The sequence below is a fragment of the Rhinichthys klamathensis genome, unplaced genomic scaffold (genome assembly GCF_029890125.1).
Source record: "Rhinichthys klamathensis goyatoka isolate OS25496 unplaced genomic scaffold, OSU_Roscu_1.1 h1tg000098l_1, whole genome shotgun sequence".
Lineage (NCBI taxonomy): Eukaryota > Metazoa > Chordata > Actinopteri > Cypriniformes > Leuciscidae > Rhinichthys > Rhinichthys klamathensis.
The window spans coordinates 7668883-7687863 of record NW_026606637.1 but is presented as its reverse complement, the minus strand read 5'-3'; the positions used below and the strand labels follow the sequence as shown (position 1 = coordinate 7687863).

Below are 18981 nucleotides of genomic sequence, written 5' to 3'. Positions count from 1 at the left end.
ACCAGACCCCTCAACTTTTCTGATACTTAGCCTAATATATATTAAATGATATGACTTTATTGTTTGAAACTTCCAATTGATTAAATAGGTTCCATAAATCAATTTCACAATTTAAATAGATTGATTTTGTCGTTCAGTAAGTGATTTCTAAGATTCATTTTAGAATTTCATGAACTGCACCTGCTGCGATCTTTTAAAACTACATATCCCATCATGCTCTAGTGCGACGTGACACAGTGATGACGCAGTAGATTGTCGCGTAAATGAGTGGAAACGGCACCTGAATACAGTGGGAAAGGAAGTGTCCTTCCTTTACGGAAAACATATTTTTACCAAATACGTATGCGAGTAGTTTGGACGCCGACCTTTCTGAATCTGAGCAGATTCACAATCAACTCTTCTCCTAAAAGCAGCGGTGGCAGGATTTTCCTCAGATGGTTTGCTAGCAAGACCGCCTGACCGGACTCTCGCTATAAAACAGCATAACTTCCCAATCAGCCGCTTATTATTTTGCGTTTCTAAACCAGTTATAACGGCAAGTGAAGTTTTAAACGGCTTATTTCTTGACTTAATTTAACCGTAATCGTCTAACTGCTTTAATTTAACCGTAAAGCCGCCGTATTGTGATCTGGCAGCTAACAGCTCGCGCTCTTTAATAATCTAACCGATAACGTTAAATGTCTCCATGACAACGTGTGTTGTAGCACTGAGCATCAATGTTACACATCTGAGTCTGTAGCATGTTTGCTCGATGCTAAAGAGGATGTTTATACAGCACACCTGATGACAGATATTAGGTAACTTAGCTCACAGCTGGATGGCGACGCATCGAGGTCCAGTATGAAACACGATAACGTTACATCTGCGCTTCAGTAACCGTGACTGGAGGCTCATAAGAGAGCCTTCATTATGTGCGATAGCTGTGTCATCGTCCTGTCGATCACCTCCACTACCCGAGACTGAGATTTTGTGGCTTTTTGAAACACTCGTCGTGATCCAGTGAGTGTTGCGCAATGGCGGGTGTTGGGGTCAGTTTGCTTTCGCCGGGTCAGCTGCCGTCTGCATCCTCCAATTCCTCACCCACTGATCCTAATGCCCGGGGCTGCTCCAACGGGGACTTCATGAACACCTTCGGCATCTTCCTGCAGGGCCTGCTGGGAGTGGTGGCTTTTAGCACACTTATGTGTAAGTATAGGGTAACTGTCTTCATGAAATGGAAATTCATTGTCTCTTATCTATTTTCTGAATGCCTGTTGTAGACAGCGTTGGCTGTAATGCATTAGGCCTACTAACTTCCCCTTGAAAAAGTAAAGTAAGGGATTACTCTTTATTTATTTATTTATGTTTGTTACTTAGTGACTTGATGTAATTGTATTAAACACTGTATAGAATATAGAACAATTCTAGTGGATTTAAACATCTACGTCTAATGTTAAAATATATGTTTTTCATTTAACCGTCTCTCTTTAAATAATTTGGTCTGTAATTTATGCAATTTAATATTATTTATTTGAAAAAAATCATGTCTATTCTCGTATTGTTCAACTGGTCGAGGTTGATATGGGATTTAGAAAGTAATGCAATAATTTTTAGAGTTTAGAGCGAGTAGCTAATTACAGTAATCTAATCACACTGTTGAACATGTAGTTAGTTTTAGAGTAACTGGTTGTTGATTCTATTGTGAACAATTTGGCTAATTCTTGATTCCATCAATCAATTACTGATGGACAAAATCAAGCCCTACATTTGTTCTTGTTCGAGCAGCCATTTTTTTCCTCGAAAATACGTCATAATAGGGAAGAAATCATAACTTCTGTTTCAGGCTGAGCTTAAACCAGAGATGGTCTTGCTTAAACCTTCCTCTGCAAGCTCATATTATTCATCTCCCTCCACTGAGTGCAACAGCCATGTTTTAAAATGATCCAATGAACACCTTTATTAACATCATAAATCTAGCAACGTTTTTTTTTATATTTTCTTTTTTATTATTATTATTATTATTATTATTAATATGTACATTTATAACACTATAGCTATATGTTTTGTTTTATGACCTTGGTCGTAAATTACAAAAAACAAGTTCATGGAGGTGTGTGAGCGTTTCTAATACACCGGCTGAGGGAGCGATGACAAATTTGACATCTTTCTCTCTTCTGACCATGACCAATATACTCAATTTCTCAATGTTTTTTTCCCTTTTTGGGAATTCATAGAAATTCCATTGGGGATTTTTTTTTTTTTTTTTGCTATTGGGGCAAATGGGAATGCAAAAATGAATTTACATTCACTTATAGAAGTTTACCCAACTTCTCCTTCTGAGAACCCCGTAAATAAATATAGGATAAGTCCTCGCCCTACATTTGTTCTTTTCTGATAATCTGTTACACATGGATGTACATCATAGTATCGAAGAACAGATCTGTTTCTTCCATCAACTCAGGTTGACTCATTGAAGACTTGAAGGTTTGGTCCTAGAAGCAGGCAGCAGGTTAAGGCATGTCATTGAGTCATGCAATGCTGTCACGGTATTTAATTAAAGACTGTGTGTGAGCACAATTACAGCCAGGGTTCATAAACCCCGTATTGGATTTTCTTTGGCTTCTGATTGGCCACACCCTCTCAGATGGGTTCTTAAGTTGTGTTGGTCATTCACAGACCCCTTTTGGACTCTCCTTGACATGAAAGAACCTACATCAGAAATACTAAAGGGCTGCTTGCACAGAGAACAATAACTATATCCAAGTTTTAAAAATCACTATAAATTAAAAACGCTTAATTAGAACAGTGGAGTCAAAACCACAACCACAACTATAACAACACAGAGAAAAGAATTCGAGATGTTTTTTTTCTTCTTTGCGATGTAAAAACATTGGGTCTTGTTGGCTAATAATTGCATGGATAACTTTATATTTCTACACAAGGGGAAATTCTCATGTAAAATGTTAACCTAATTCACAACGTTCGTCACTTGTTCTAATGTTAACAAATTTGGCGTATTCTAAATTAGTGGCTGGCCGTGTGCCTGTGGTTAATAATATGCATAAACATCTCCATATAACGTGGAGATGATGTGAGAACACTCTATGATGTGTTCTTCTTCATATACACTTCTTTCCACTCCCTTTCGAGCAACTATTATTATTTATATCTATGTATATGGAAGATAAGCTGTGCTATGTTATTTTTATTTTTATTTGTGTGTATGTGTGTTAATATGTATGTATATATTATTTTATTTTATTTTGCTCGAAATAAACATTAATCAAATCAAATCAAATATAACCTTTCCTTTACACCAGCAAACATAGAATTACTGGATTTCATCCATACATTTTCATTAAATGTGATTGCACCTTTAGAGTTAGAGAGATTTATAAAACTGGTTATAGTTATCATTCTTGATGTGAAGGGACCTTAATAACTCAATAGACAATAGCAATCCAGTAGAATGGGGTAAATCAGAAAAATATGAATGTGTGAAATTTTAAGTTGTGTGTCAACTACTCAGTGGTTATGTGAGTTGTAATTGTAAACAGTTGGAGATTGTGTTTAGGGGACACATAGTTAATAGCTGTACACAAACAAACAGCCATTGTGTGAAACAGGCTGTCCTTTATTTGTGTGAACCATTGAGTCACGTTTGGCAGCTAGGGTGGCTGCACTAGCGGTTTCCACCTCTCAAAGCAGCAATTCTCTAGCCTGGTTAAAACCAGACCATTCTCAGTTGTAACTGAGTTATGGTCTGGCAAAGCGTCATAGACAAATCATTTCCAGAGGGGCGTCACCAACGGACGTCGCGGATAGACCTAAACCCAATCAGAGCGATGAAGGAGATGACGTATGCAGAGCGGCGGAGAAACATCTCTAGAGTGTTGTTCTTTGCTCGGTTTTTAACAAAAAGGAAACGTTCAAATTGCTTAAAACAGACGCGATTCGAACGAGTGATGTTCGATGGCGGCATCCATCTTTGTAATGTAGGCTACAAAATCCCAGCGCTGTCGTCATCGTGTAAAGCCCGCCCCAACGTTTCTGATTGGTGCCTCGATTTCGACGGATTGGAAATGGGCTTGAATGAGCTCTTTGCCAGACCAACTTTCAGAGCAAATCTAAATTTGCCGGAAGTTGTCTGGGTTTTCCCAGGCTAGCAATTCTCACCTCCTCTTTAAAAGCAACACTGCAAGCAATTGGATTTATTTTTATCTTTATTACTGTCTTCTCTGAGGTCGCTCATGATGCTATGTTTTTGTTGTCAGTCTAAGTCTATTTAAAAACTTTAAAAATCAGTTCATACACCTCTTCTTTGATGTGCTTGATTTTAATATCCTAATTTCTTTAATTGAAATGTTATTGCCATAATCTTTTATTGTTTCTTAGAATAAAATCTTCATTTGCACAGCTTTTTGTTTTTGCATGTGAGTGTAGGAAGCTCTTTAAACCTGTGATGAAGCAGTTCCTCATTCATCTCTTCCCCTTTTGAAATGTTAATGTTGTTTATCATTTATTGACCTGTGTCTTTATAGCACTATATCAGAGAGCCAGCAAAGAGTTTTTAGCATCAGCACTACTCTCATATGGCAGATTTTATTGATCGCCACATTCTTCCTGCTACCAATTTTGAAAGCTTCTGTTTTCTCTCCACAGTGAAACGCTTCAGGGAGCCCAAGCACGAACGGAGACCCTGGAGAATCTGGTAAACCGCCATTTTGTGTCATTAGCAAGCACTAGATACTTAAACACATGCACGGTTAATGCTGCACTCCACTGACCTGAAATTCGTCTAGGGGACCTCTTTGTAGCCCTGCGTTCCCCTCGTGACTTAACGGTGAGTTCTAACCAGGTCTGCTTCCTCTCACCGCCCCCTCCTCCCCTTCACCTCTCTCAGGTTTCTGGACACCTCCAAACAGGCCATAGGGATGCTGTTCATTCACTTTGCCAATGTCTACCTGTCTGACCTCACAGAGGAGGACCCATGTTCACTGTGAGTCTGTGTTTGCGTCGTTGTCAATGTTCCCCCCACACATCATTGTACTTCCCGCAGTGTTTTGTGTCTGTGATTTCGACATATTTATAATCTGCTGTGCTCAGCAACCCAACTACCTGTGTTGATTTCATAGATACCTGATCAACTTCCTGTTGGATGCGACACTAGGCATGCTGGTGATCTATGGCGGCGTGAAGGCCGTTAGCGCTGTGGTTGAATGGAGACAGTGGGATTCACTGCGTTTTGGAGAATATGGTATGAACCTTAACATCATTTGTTTGGAGTAGCCTAAATTAAAAGTCCAGTAGGAACTGTAAATTGATTATGGACCAGACACTTCCACTGACCTTCTTTATGTTAATGTGGCTTCATATAAAGAGGACGGGAAATTGAGTCAGTGCTTTTATTCCTAAACATTTAAGTTCAGTGAATGAAATTAATTTGAAATTATGATAGAAATCTTGTTCTTCACAGACTATAATGGCTGTCTGAAACCAAACAATCAGTCTAATCAATGACTTAACAGGCATTAGTTTTGTAAACTTGTTTTAGACCATCTTTCAAGGCACTGTATTCTCATGTAATGATCTTGAACTAATTTAGATGAGCTTTTGGGGAAACCAAGCTCTATTGAAGACTGAAATGCTGATTTGTTGGTAGAAAAGTGTATAAATTAAATAATCTTTTCAACCAACCAATTTCAACACCATTTTCTTGTTTCTACCAACAACTGAACTGCACATACAGGTTGTGCAGTGATATACATTTATGATTATTTATGAAGAAATTCACGTTTTAAAGCAGTGATTCTCAACTTTTCACTCCAAGGCCCCCCATTGCCCACAACAACATTCAAAGGCCCTGTGACTTTCTAGTTTTTGTGATTTACTGGTTTATACCTGATTATGGATAAGGAGTTTTTTTACTCACAATTTCTACAGGATAAAATATTTTTGGCCTGGCTTAACCAGAAAAATGTATGTTCATTATTAAAATGCCCTGATCTTTTAGTCTAGAAGTCTAGAAATCACTCTTTAAAATTTAGGCTTCCTCAATTATCCAGCTTTTTTAAGGCAGTGGGAATCCTAGCTCTTTAAAGAAAAAAACAAAGTTGTTAAATCATTTTACTATAAGTCTTCTTGAGGAAGTTTGCTGGGCTCCCCTGATTGAGAACCAGTGTTTTAAAGTGCTGTTCTATTTCTAATGTTTGCATGTAGGTGAGCCAGTTCAGTGCAGCGCCTGGGCAGGTCAGTGTGCTCTCTACATCCTCATCATGATGTTTGAGAAGGTCATGATCATGCTGGTCCTTCTCATCCCACAATGGAAGAAGGTCAGTTAGGTGTCCAATACTAATGGATGTTGAGTTGCGGTTTGTGGTTCATGTTCTGAACTTTCTGACATCTGAAGTAAATGTATTATGTATCATTATAGTACTGATTTATTAACTTGCAGTTAAATGAATATTCCACCCAAAAATGTAATCATTGTACTTAAATTATTTGATTGGTGTTTGTTGGACAGCTGGCTACACTCAACCCCATAACGAACCCTCATCTGGAGCTAGCTATCGTCATGCTAATCGTCCCGTTTTTTGTGAATGTAAGTGACAATCACCTTTGTTTCACTACTGTTTAAAAGTTTTTTTTTTTTTAAGTTTCTTATGCCTCACCAAGGCTGCATTCTGATCCTTAAGAAGTCAATCTGATATGCTTTTTTCAGGATTCTTTAGTAAATGGAAAGTTCATAAGAATTGCATTTATTTGAAATCTTTTGTAACATTTATAAATCAAGTCGTAATGTTAGTTCTAGCAGGTCGCATCAGCGGACCCACTTCTAACTATAGGAATACGATGCCTATCACAGCATCCCTATACAAGGCCCATTCAGTATTATCGGCATCTTTATCGCATTGCTCAGGAGCCAATTACCCTCCTCCATCCCCAGCTCTTCCTCTCATCAGTCAGGACTGGCCTTCTAATATTCCTCTTCAAATCTGACTCATTTTTCTTAAATTATTGAACATTAATGATGTCTGCAATACATTTATGTTGGTTCTGTTCTGTGTACCCTACTGCTGCTCTGCCTGCTCTTATCCATGCTAGGCTGCATGGATGGGCAGAGAGTTCTTGACCAGAACAGAACCAGGTTACACTTTATTCTAAGGTGACAGTTACATTGTACATACTCAAATAAGTACTGAGTAATATTAATTAACTACATGTACTTACTATATAGAGTTACGGTTAGGTTTAGGGTTAGTTAATTGTAATTATGCATAATTTACTTTTATTACTATAGTAAGTACATGTAGTAACGTGTAACTGCGTCACTTTAAAATAAAGCATTACCCAGCCAATCCAAACTTTATGCTAATTGGCAATCATCTTTGACAGTAGTGGTCCTGACAGAAATGTCTTTACTGTCACTTTGATCAATTTAACACATATTGCTGTTTAAACGCTAACTTTTGAATGGTAATGTCATCCAGCCTTGGTCATTTTGATATTGTGCATTTTTTAATGTAATGTAATGTTTTGTATATATTTTTTACCATGTAGGCTACTTGTCAAGCTTGCTCTAAGTCTAATAATTCATTAAATGTATGACAGGTAGTTCTGTTTCTGTTTTAACACATCTATTTGGGTTTAAACATTTGCCCTGTGTGTGTGTGTATTCAGGCTCTGATGTTCTGGGTGGTGGATAACTTCCTAATGAAGAAGAGCAGAACAAAAGCCAAACTGGAGGAGAGGGAAGCAGAAGACGACCCTCGCGGCAACAGCAAAGTGCGCTACAGAAGGGCACTGTCACACGATGACTCTGAATCAGAAGTAAGTTACTCTTGCTGAACCAATTTGAAGTGATAGCCATATAGGAGAAGGATTACTACCAGCTGTTAATTGAATAAAACTTTAATTAAATTAATTGCATAATTTGTGACGAGAGCACCAGCATTTCAAAACGATCTGGTCTAAATAATTTTGACCGGCCCACATTCAGAAGTTTTGTAACTGTCACATTTCTATTGGAGTTTAGATTATTTGTTTCAACCACAGAATACATATTTGCATAAGTAAATCATAACTGATGACAAATTATAAAGTTTTATTAATGGAATGTATAAAACTGTCAAAACTATCAAAGTTTGAACATGGGAGATCTGACACTTTTGCTGCTTCTCAAACATCTTTGAATGACAGCATTCATATTTTGGGTTTCCCCTGACCTACAGTGCCAACTTCAAAATCATCCCTCTTCCTGTCCTAGATGGGACATTCCCTTTTTCCCCTAGTACATTTGCATGACCATAACAGGAAACTTTGACAGTGAGAACTGTCACTTGAGTTCCATCCACACACCATGAAGGTGTCAAATATATATTCATTGACATCTGTCATGTGACTGTAGTCCATCTTTCTCACTTGTAAAGGGATGAGCAGCTCAGTCAGAAATTGAGAATGTTACTATTTTACACATTCAGGTTTGCAAGAAGTATTCCACCTTTTAGGGTAAAATGTCATCACCTGCTTGTTTTTTAAAAAGATGATTAGTTGAACTGTCTTTGTTTAGCACTCTTCCTCTTGTGCTGGTCAGATCCTGTTCTCCGCAGATGACGAAATGGAGGATTCAGATGGTGACGACGATGTACGAAGAATCACAGGGCTCAAGTCTGTTAAGAAAAAGAAGCATCGTCTTGGTATTCCAGTTTGAGTTCAAATCAGTTTGGACTTGAGGCCTCCCTCATTCCCATGACCCCAACTCATTTACCAGAGCATAGATCAGTAAGTGAGGGGCATGATGACTAACTCAGCCTATGAATTGTAGGGTAACGGACCCAGGCTCAAGTAAACACATGGACCCTCCCGACATTGCCAGAAAGATTTTTGCTACCCTATGCCATAGATGATCATGAGGGTTTTGGACCAGTCTATTGGAGATGATCGGACCATAATCATTTCAGGTTTTTTTTTTTTTTTTGCACATTTATAATTCAGCTTAAACATCATGTGGATATACAACACAGCTACATCTCCTTGTATCTGTCTAGAAGTGATAAAAACCAGCCTAAACCTATACAAATAACATGCTGATGTTCTGCTGAGATAAGTACCTTTAACCATATGCATGTGATTGATCACTTGGACTTGGATAAACTGTTCAAGGTCACTCATAGTCGGTTTCTAAATGTGTTTGTGAGCGTAGCTGCGACAGAGTTTTGTGCACGTCAGCTGTGTGGAAATTGTGCTGATAAATGTTACGGAAAACCATTCGTCAGCAGTGTTATGAGCTGGTATTATAATACAGTTGGTACGGTCTTACAATGTCTGTTTTTAACCATTAGGCAGCAGCCAAAATGACAAGGTACGAAAATCCAGAGGAAGCTGTTTCATTCCCTAGTCTGATGGCTTGTCTTACTGTTTGGCTTTTGAAAGTGTCTCTGTCTCAATTCAGTGTGTTGCTGTGTTTTTCTGCCATTAATGTTTTCCCTGTATTTATTTGTTTTGGGTTTTTTTTTTGTGGCCTATTAAAGGGACAGTTCACTCCAAAAAATTATTTATTTACTCGCCCACATGACATTCCAAACCTGTAAACCTGTAATTTTCTTCTGTAGAACACAAATAATATTTTGAATAATGTTGCGGTCCCAAAAACCATCGGATCCCATTGATTGCTCAAAGACATTTCAAAATTTCTAGTATTTCACAGAAGAGCGAAAGTCACACAGCTTTGGCAGAATGTAAGGGTGACTAATCAATGATGATTTTCATTTTTGGGTGAACTGTCCTTTAAAATTTTCTTTTCTTTTTGCTACTTATTGCAGGGTAAATGCTATGTTGCAGGACGTAACCTCTTGCACAGTTTGGTGTTAAATTGTGGTCTCTTTGTATGCGGTATTACCTTTTGTTTTTTTGTCTTTAAACATTACCATTCACCTCTATTTAATATTTACCAGTCAAACACTAAACCAGAGTGTCTTTATTCCAAATACTTTCTCATCCACCCTCACACTTTTCTGCTCTATAGAACATTTGATTTTATTTCAATACTAAAGCACATATTTGGAGAATGGTGATTTGCATTATGCATTCTCTGCAAAAGTTTTGCAGATTATTTGTAATCTCTAATGTGAAGGGGAAGATGTTTGTAGTAGGTTTTAGAGTGGGAGTGAATGAAATTGGGACTACAGGACCAATTATCTTATTGCTTGTATTGTTTGTTTAACTGACATTTAATGGACCAAGTTTGTGGGAGTACCATATTTGCACACAGTATGGGTTTGTTTTACAGGGATGAATTGAAACCTGGCTTTCTGGTCTGGCCTGCTGGATGAACGCTTACTGACAGGGTTTTGACTAGGTGGAAATGTAACTGCCATTCCCTCTCCGGGTTTGATTCTGACTATTGTTAGAGAGTGATCTTGATTAGAGTTGGAAGAAAATGAAACACATTGGATGTGGAGAGGGGTTGAGTACTAAACTATATTAGATGATTTAGAATTACTGACAAATTATGAACTTGTGTATGCTTTTTCAATAAACAGTGTCAACACAGCAATTTGTGTTTATTTTATTTTATGTAACTTTTCTTAGTTTTTTTTTGTGTGACATTTTGATCTCTTGCAAAAGATTGCTTCCTGTCCAGGAATTGAGCCCAATCCATTGCAGTGAGAGGGCTTAATCCTAACCTCCGATTCACAATGGAGTTGTTTAACTAACCTTTAGGAAACAAATTACACTCGCTTTGTAATTTAGAGAATTTTAAATGGCATACTTCGTGTTTAATTCAAGGCCTGTTAAAACCCAAAACAATAACTATAAAGTTTAATATAAAATTAATTGTGTTAGAATAGGGAAGTCTACACAATACATCTATAACAAAAATAACACAGAACAATTATATAGTTGGAATTGCTCTGAGAAAGATTTTTCCTGCTGATGGAACTACAAAAACATTGAGAGCAAATCAGAATCCACCTGAGCTCAAGCATGTGAAGTGGCTGACGAAGTAACTGCTGTGCTCTCGCATAATAAAGAGATTGTGTATTAGTGTGTGGAAGCTAACATAGAGCTATCATTCTTGGTGTGAACGGACCTTGAATCATATTCTGGATTTAACTTACTTTATGTCTTCCTCCTGAATGATATCGGGCACGTGGGTATCATCTGTTGGTTCCTCTGAGCTGTATGATGTCCCCTCTAAGGAATCCTCCATGCGTGGTCTTTTAATTGGTGTTGATGTGAATGAAGATTCGGATTTGACTGGGAAGTCCTCATCGGAGCAGGACACACTAGCACAATTACTCACAAGAGGTCTGACTTGAATTGCTGATATGAAACCACACAAAAGGGAAAGCAAACTGGTGAAGCTCAATGCAAAACTTAATTCATAAGTGAACTTTTAGTTAAAAATGTTACCTTTACTCCTCCGTTTAGGCTTTTTTTGGGTGAGTACTGCTTGGACCGCCACACTCTTCAGAACCGGAGCATTACATTGGCAGCCCACCTCTCGTGTCATTGGCTGTTGGAGAGATGCAGCAGTATAGGAATAAGGCAATGCAAATATTCGTTCTAAAGCTTTTTTGTTGTGCAAGCAACGGAACAGTGAACCATGGACATTTTTACTTAATATTTTACACGTACAACCTAGTGCAGCATTATTAGAATAAGCTACCATTGCGCTTTTGTCTATTATTGTGGTAAATCCGTTTTCTTTCTTCCATGGAACATGTTAAAAGATATTTTGGTTCATATAATGGAAGTCAATGGTAAACAAAGCTGTTTGGTTTTCAACATTCTTCAAAATACCCTCTTTTGTGTTCTGCAGAAAAACGTCAATCATACAGGTTTGAGACGTCACGAGGGAGAGTAAACAATGAAAGAAACCCCATTTTGGGTGAACTGTCGCTTTAAAGACCAAAACGAACGTGGTTGGTCGTTCTACATGTCAGTCAGACTCCCACTTCCGGTAGCAGTGGGCGGTCTTCGATCGAACAAAAGGAGATGTTGACCAGGAATAGGCTTGTTGCATAAACAGAACGTTCGATATTTCCGGGTTGTAACGGTAGGCCGCACGACTTCCGGTTACTCCTGTCAGAGCGAGTCTGACAGCGAGCAGCTGCTTGTCAGAGCGAGAACGCTAACGTTAACTTTAGTTAGTCAACGAGGAAGATGGCATTTTACACACGATGCTTGCAGGACCTGCCAAGGACTACCGTTAACGATGTACATAGGATTATACAATCCTCAACATCAGCCCCAAAGAGCAAGCGGGAGAAGGGGTTTAAAATGTATATTTCCAGCTACATTGACCATTACGAAGGTAAGTTAATTTACTATGCTTTGTTTTAGTCTAGTAGCCTAGCCTATGAGCTATCTTGCTAACCGGTAACGTTAAACATTGAATGAGCCTGATGAATATTATATTGTTTTAATTGTTTTGATCATAACATGATATTATTCTTAACTCAGTGTCAAACAAAGAGCCAGAGACAGGGAGAGTGAGCGTCCGCGCTACCTGCCATAGGTCACTGAGGAAGAATGAGAAACCTCACGACCTCAGAGTAGGATCTAAGATAGTTCAGTTGTTCCAGCCAGTTCTGCTCCAAACATGTCCTGGGGATTTTGTGTTGCTAGGATAGGTTCTGTATCAGTAACATAGGCAGAAAATAGCACTCGGATATCTAACCTAGCCCCCATGAAAACTCCAGGAACTGCTTGTGACGGCTGTTGTTTATTATAAGTTAAGTTTAAGTTAAGTTTGTATGGTAAGTTAAGTTGTAAGTTTGTTGGAGTTTCAGTTATCTGTATGTTCAGTATTCATGTAACGTTTTTGACTTGTAATAGCCTACTAACATCTCACATATGTAATACTAACATATTTTAATGTTTATAAAAACAGAACTAAAAACGACCTTTTTTGGTCATTTGTTAACTAATATGATATGGTTAAGCCTACCATGACTAACAATCTGAAATGTTGATTTTGTTCCATTTCCTGTGCCTGTACTATATTTAAGATGGCAATGGTTATTGGTAATGTTTTTTTTTTTTGTTTTTTTTAAGATTACACTTGAGCACTCATTCCCGGTGCAACTGTATGAGGCTGTGTGTTCATGTGTGGCTGGTAAGGCACTGTGCAATCACAATGTTGCACTGCTCTATCAGACAGCACACTTCTCGCAGCTTCAGATCAGTGCTGTACCCCCTGTCCTTAGTTGCACTGAAACAGAGCAACGCTGGCACAAGCCAAGGTCTATGGTAAGTCTGAGAGCATTATTTACCACACTGTTTCATAGTGTAGTCAGTCAGCTGAATTGGTATGTGTGCAAAGCTTGCTTTCATTAAAGACCATTACTATCAACAGGGTGTGAAGCCAGGCCGGGTCAGAGACATGGTCGTGTTGGCAGCCAAACCCAAGCAAAAGACGGTTGGAAATGGTGTAAGGTAATAATGTTTTATGTTATTTCTATAATTTAGATAAAACATGATTTAAATATGAAAATAAACACATCTGAAACACAGCATGTTACCATGTACACAGGAGCACACTTTACAAAGCACTGAGGGGAGAACTGCCAGATGTGGACATGCTCAAAGTGGCTGAGGTGTATAGTGATTTCCCTGCGACCTTGGCACCACTCATCACCACCATGGCCATTAGTTCTGATGTTCCGTTAGTCCAGTCAGCACTAGGGGAAGTGCAGGAGGGAAGTGCCATCGCCTCTCAGCACCCAGTAGCACCCACCAGGACCATCCAGTTGCACTCAGATGCACCTCCACCTCCACTTCTGCCGTTGGCTGATTACAGGTTGGAGCCTACAACCTGTCAATTTGTTTGCAGTGAACAACAACAACTTCATCTGGTCTCCCTCCAGACAAGTATTGAAATGGCCAGACAGGTGGAGGCTTCCACACGGGACCAGAGCTTGTCTGCAGAGTGGCATCAGGTTCGTCGACCACGAATAACGTCCTCACACTTTAGAGAGTTGTGCCATGTTCGAGGTGAGAGTACAGCACAGCAGCTCGCTCAGAGGATTTGGAAGGGCACTGTTCAAACTGCTGCCATGAAGAGGGGCCTGGTACTTGAACCTGTTGCCATTGAGGAGTACTGCAGGATCAAGAACACAAACTATTGGCCTTGTGGGTTTATCATCCACCCTGATGCCCCCTGGTTAGGGTCTTCTCCTGACGGGGTTGTATTTGACCCAACCGAAAACCCTCCCTATGGTTTGGTTGAGATTAAATGTCCAAATTGCAAGAGCTATGTTGATTGCAAGTACTTGAAGTTGCATGGCAACACAATGCAATTAAAACGGCAGCACAGCTACTACTGGCAGGTCCAAGGCCAGCTTCTAATAAGTGGAATGGAGTGGTGTGACTTTGTGGTGTTTGCAGAGGATGACATGGTCATCCAAAGAATCTACAAAGATGCAGAGGTTGCACAAATCATTAGGGAGAAGGGGGATCACTTCTTTTTTTATTTTTACATGGCTGTGTGTTTGAAATAGATACTGTTACTATTTACTGTTACTCTTAGAATAATTTACAGTAAATCAGTTCTATTTTTGTATGTATTTATTAAATTGTGAATGTTTGTAAACAAACAACATATCAGTTTAACCCTCATTTATGTTGTCACTTGTGATCTTTGGGGTCTTCAGATACCCCAGACAATAACATTTAATTTTGTAACAGGATTATAAAAATGTTTTTACAAATGCAATTTTACTCTGTTTGTTAATGTTTTTCCTCAACATTTGTGTAGTTTTGGGAGGATTTATAATATCTTGTAAATTTCTATGAATAGATTAAAAAATATTTATTTAAATAGGCTTTTAACAAAAAAACAACAACAGTATTTTATGCAAATTTCACTTTATAAAAGACCCAGATATCTAACTTTCATTCATGGGGATAACATGGATAATTTTAAATGGTTTAATGTAACATTTATGCCCATTTTTGAAAAATCAATTTAACCACTAGATGGCTATTGTCACATTCACTGTCTGTCTTCATCTGTACTACACTTCCCAGTATCCTCCGTCATCATCATCACCTGTTCATCATCGTTGTCATCCCCGCCTTCACCTGTGTTTCACTCATCATCGTCACCTGTTGTCTTTGTCATTATCTCTGTGTATTTAAGCTCCCCCTGTTTCTCTGTTCACTGGCCGGTTATTGTTTGTGTTCATACACACTTGTTTCGATTGTTGGATTGTTTGAATATTAAACTTTAAGTTTGCTGCCTGAAACATTACAGCTACATGGCTCCATTATACTATTTGACTACCTGAAAGATATATTTTCACAAGTTGGATTCATATCTAAATGTTATAAAATGTTTAAAAAAAATGTCAAAATTTAGCATTTTTTGTACAGAAAAAAACTACAAAAAAAACGTTTCTCAATAATTTTACATTATGCTTAGAATCAAATCTGAACAAAGTGTTACAAAGAGAAATGTTGGACTCTTAAGATGTTATTTATTTCAATCATCTATTACTAACTGTAACAGAACAAAAATGAACAGAAATGAACAATTATATTACATGTTGGGTAAAAATACATGACCATCAAAATGGAATGAACTGAACAGCAATAACAAATGAGCAAGTATGTGTGTGAGAGAGTGTGTGAGTGCATTTACAAAGATATATATAGATTTGTAAAAATGAACAATAACATCTCTACATTTGTGTATGTTTGTAAACATACAACATACAGTATCAGTTCAAGTTTTGTATAGATTCGTAAAAATTAACAATAAAACTTGAACAAAGAAATTGGAACTGATTGTAAACTGATTCATAAAAATTCTAGTCCATTCATTTCTGTGTTGCCCATGCCTTAACCAGTGGTCCATTCTGGTAATTCACCAAGAGACAAGCGACGGTGAACAACTGGTCAATGCTCCCACACACTGACAGAGGAATGACTTTATCAAACAGTTTGTTCTCTTTTACTCGCCTGATGCACCTCTCAACATGCACTCTCACACGGGCAATAGACTGTGTCTGCTGGACATCCTCTTTGGTCATCTGTTTGTTTCTTGCAAGGAAAGCAGGTCGGTAAACCTTTCCAGAGAAGAGATTGTCCACAAGAAAGCCTTTGTCAACCATAATGGCCATCTCTGGTGTGAGGAGTTTGGCTATTCCTGACTGCTTAAAAATTTCCCGGTCACTCATGGAACCTGCATACAGAGGTGACACAAAGGTGATGGGACCATGAGGTGCAATGCCAATCATGGCCTTGAAAGTGGTGTGTGACTTGTATGGGGAGTAGACTTCGCTGTGCAAAAGAAGAGAAGAGGGAGTTTGGCAAAAGATTTCTGTGCAGTCAAGCACCACTTGTGTGTCTGGGAACAAAGCAAACTCAGGTGGTAGATGAGCCTTTAATTCCTCTGGTGGTATCCACAGGCGGATGGAACCCAGTAGATAATAGAGGAAATGTGTCCACGATGTAATTATTCTGCTTGCTGTGGTGGTATGGATGTTGAAGCGTTTGGCTAGGTCCCTCAAATGCAGGCCCACAGAAAGGTGCATCAAGAAAAGCAGTAACTCATCTATCGGTGCTAGTCTCTGTTAAAAAACAAAAACACACAACACACTAGAAATCACTTGTACTGTAGTATTAATGTGTGTTGCCCTAACAAATCATCTGAAAACACCCTTGATTAATAATGGAGCCTTTGACAGTCAAGATATGTCAAGTAAACTGTAACAAATGTTAAGACTAACAACATAACTTACTGATGGTCTCAGAAGGCTAGGTTCTTTGGAGGCAGCATGGACACTGGTGATCCGTACCATTTTAGTTGTTGCAGCAGGCTCCACCAATTGCCAAAAGGCCTGGAAATGCTTGTATGATGCAAATCTGCAATGAAATTATAATCACTTTAGAACTTTATGTTCATAATAATACAAAATGATGACTGACATATTATTGATGGAACAACATACTTTTTTAAATTTTACTTCAGTTTCTCAAAAAGGAAATTTTACTTTTACTCGAGTACATTTTTTAGGGAGTAATTGTACTTTAACTTTAGTATAGATTTTCAGTACTATAACCCCCACTGCAACCCAGACACACATAGAGTTAGCTACTACATACAATTGCATAATAGCATGGACCAACCTTGTGTAAAAACGAATATCCTCATCAGATCCTTGGAGGTGTTGGAGTCCAAACCGAGACAGCAGTTGCAGTGATTGGACTTGTTGTTGGAGCTCCTCTACCTTTCTCCTCAGGGCTTCGTTTTCATCTGCCAGATGATGTGTGACAAGTGCAGTAGTGGGGGTGACACAGTAGGCGTGATCACGATGTACAACTTCCATCTCTGTGACCACCTCGTTGTCAGACGCCATCGGTAGGTCAGGGGAAGGAGGCCTTGGCCGACGTTGCCAGACATTAAGCCGAGGTGCCGGGACGCTGAACTCATTCCAGGCAAACAAACAAGGGACACTGCCTTTCTTTAGTCGTTTCTCCCCTCCAGTCGTCGTTACAAAATCCTCAAAAAGGAAATGACAACTGCAGACTCGAGTGCATTCAGTTGGAGTGAAGCTATCCCTGCGGATCTTGACTAGCCACTTTGATCTCACCTCAAGATCCACAGGGAAGCGATGAAAACTAATCGTTCCATTGTATTTCGACGAATTTCCACATATCGGCACACAACAGTGTAAAGACGTTCGTCTGGATTGACGCTGTAATTTAATTCGTTTTTCTTTTAGTCTTGAGAAACTCATAATTGCCGTCTAACTAAACTATCACTCTCTCGCTCTCTCTGAGAGGAGATAACGTCAACGTAACCGGAAGTTGTGCGGCCTACCGTGACAACCCGGAAATATCGAACGTTCTGTTTATGCAACAAGCCTATTACTACTTACCTTCACACTCGGTGTTGGACCAACAGTGTATATCGTTGGGATAGCCGTATCTATCAAGTTCAGATAGTCGGCAAAGCCCATTTGGTACTGCTGTAAATTTTTGAAGCATATTGGTGCAAAATGGCTCGCACACAAACGCGAGCTCTCCGATATTCCTCCTTCCTCAAAATGCAAAAATTCAAGCCAGCGAGCTCGCAACCAGGGTAGTTTGGGGAAAGGAAATAATGTATTGTGCGGATAACAACCTAAAACGCACCTTTTCACCATATCTGTCGCTAGCTATGCTCGCTCACTGAAATCCGACGCTTTTAGTGACGGTAACGGGTTCTTTTTTTTTTTTTTAGCTGTTTGTTTCAAAGAATCGGTTCGAAAGATCCGGTTCAAAAGACTCTTTCGTCATGACGTTCTTACGTCACTCAGCAGAGCAGGCAAGAAAGGTCGTTTCAGAGGCGGAGAGCTTGATGATCGCATTTTGACGCTAATGTCATGCCTCAGAAGCTTCTGAAGAAAACAATACTTACTCGTGCGGGAGGGGAAGGGCCTACAGTGTACAGAGTGGGAACGGCAGTGTCTGTTAATGTAAGGTAGCACGTTATCCCTGCAGTAACCATCCCCAAATTGGTGAAGAATTCATCAGAGAAATGCCTGTCACAAAGTCGCGAGCTGGCACAAATAGCCTCCTCTTCGAAATGTATAAACTCCAGCCACTTCTTTCGCAACCAGTTTGTGGTTGGGAAACAAAATAATGTCCGTGCGTTAGAACAGCCAAATACACACCGACGAACCATGATTAGTGAAGAGAAGCGAGATAATTTAGTGGGAGGGACATTCCCTTTCTAGAGAGCATTTGATTGGACAAAAACATGTGTAGTGCTGGATGACTCATCAATATTTCGGTCCGTTTTCCTGGAAGAAGTAAATACAATTTAAAAAAAAAATGTAAACAAGTATTTTATGTCACTTTGGATTTTTGCATTCTTGCTGACTTTTTATATAAAAAAACTAAAATGTTTAAATTATAATGTTATAATTCTACACTTTGTAAAATGGCATGTATAATGTGATGTTATGTGTACAACAACATGTACAACGACAGTAATATAAAGCTGAC

General features: G+C 38.9%; 3 protein-coding genes across 5 annotated transcripts; 1 reads left to right on the top strand and 2 right to left on the bottom strand.

The window, feature by feature from the left end:
* Positions 1 to 250: 250 nt before the first annotated feature.
* stimate (STIM activating enhance) lies at positions 251 to 9294 on the top strand. 2 transcript variants are annotated; one of them, XM_056252852.1, is made up of 8 exons: positions 251 to 1185; positions 4642 to 4690; positions 4883 to 4978; positions 5115 to 5236; positions 6199 to 6311; positions 6503 to 6580; positions 7660 to 7809; positions 8549 to 9294. In XM_056252852.1, exons 1-8 carry the CDS (start codon positions 1014 to 1016, stop codon positions 8687 to 8689), a joined length of 921 nt encoding a protein of 306 aa, XP_056108827.1. In that variant the 5' UTR covers positions 251 to 1013; the 3' UTR covers positions 8690 to 9294. The 2 variants fall into 2 exon arrangements, with proteins under 2 accessions (XP_056108827.1, XP_056108828.1); XM_056252853.1 differs by having other exon boundaries at positions 253 to 1185; positions 8573 to 9294.
* Positions 8516 to 18738, bottom strand: LOC130086705 (uncharacterized). 2 transcript variants are annotated; one of them, XM_056252856.1, is made up of 4 exons: positions 18392 to 18738; positions 11395 to 11497; positions 11100 to 11304; positions 8516 to 8648 (listed from the first exon to the last, which is right to left on the bottom strand). In XM_056252856.1, the coding sequence occupies exons 1-4, from the start codon at positions 18656 to 18658 to the stop codon at positions 8606 to 8608; spliced, it is 618 nt and encodes a 205-aa protein (XP_056108831.1). In that variant the 5' UTR covers positions 18659 to 18738; the 3' UTR covers positions 8516 to 8605. The 2 variants fall into 2 exon arrangements, with proteins under 2 accessions (XP_056108831.1, XP_056108830.1); XM_056252855.1 differs by lacking the exon at positions 18392 to 18738 and adding an exon at positions 17871 to 18196.
* On the bottom strand, positions 15757 to 16904 carry LOC130086704 (uncharacterized). The gene is made up of 2 exons (XM_056252854.1): positions 16731 to 16904; positions 15757 to 16559 (listed from the first exon to the last, which is right to left on the bottom strand). The coding sequence occupies exons 1-2, from the start codon at positions 16788 to 16790 to the stop codon at positions 15807 to 15809; spliced, it is 813 nt and encodes a 270-aa protein (XP_056108829.1). The 5' UTR covers positions 16791 to 16904; the 3' UTR covers positions 15757 to 15806.
* Positions 18739 to 18981: the final 243 nt, after the last annotated feature.

Excerpts from the sequence above, each read along its gene's own strand:
- LOC130086704 (XM_056252854.1), bottom strand. The coding sequence starts at position 16,790 with ATGGTACGGATCACCAGTGTCCATGCTGCCTCCAAAGAACCTAGCCTT. Across the intron at positions 16,560-16,730 it reads CTAGCCTTCTGAGACCATCA|AGACTAGCACCGATAGATGA; the intron begins GTAAGTTATGTT and ends GTTTTTTAACAG.
- stimate (XM_056252852.1), top strand. The coding sequence starts at position 1,014 with ATGGCGGGTGTTGGGGTCAGTTTGCTTTCGCCGGGTCAGCTGCCGTCT. Across the intron at positions 4,691-4,882 it reads CGGAGACCCTGGAGAATCTG|GTTTCTGGACACCTCCAAAC; the intron begins GTAAACCGCCAT and ends CACCTCTCTCAG. Across the intron at positions 6,312-6,502 it reads TCATCCCACAATGGAAGAAG|CTGGCTACACTCAACCCCAT; the intron begins GTCAGTTAGGTG and ends TTTGTTGGACAG.
- LOC130086705 (XM_056252856.1), bottom strand. The coding sequence starts at position 18,658 with ATGGTTCGTCGGTGTGTATTTGGCTGTTCTAACGCACGGACATTATTT. Across the intron at positions 11,305-11,394 it reads GCCTAAACGGAGGAGTAAAG|CAATTCAAGTCAGACCTCTT; the intron begins GTAACATTTTTA and ends GTTTCATATCAG. Across the intron at positions 8,649-11,099 it reads ATTCAGGAGGAAGACATAAA|ACTTGAGCCCTGTGATTCTT; the intron begins GTAAGTTAAATC and ends TTTTCTTAACAG.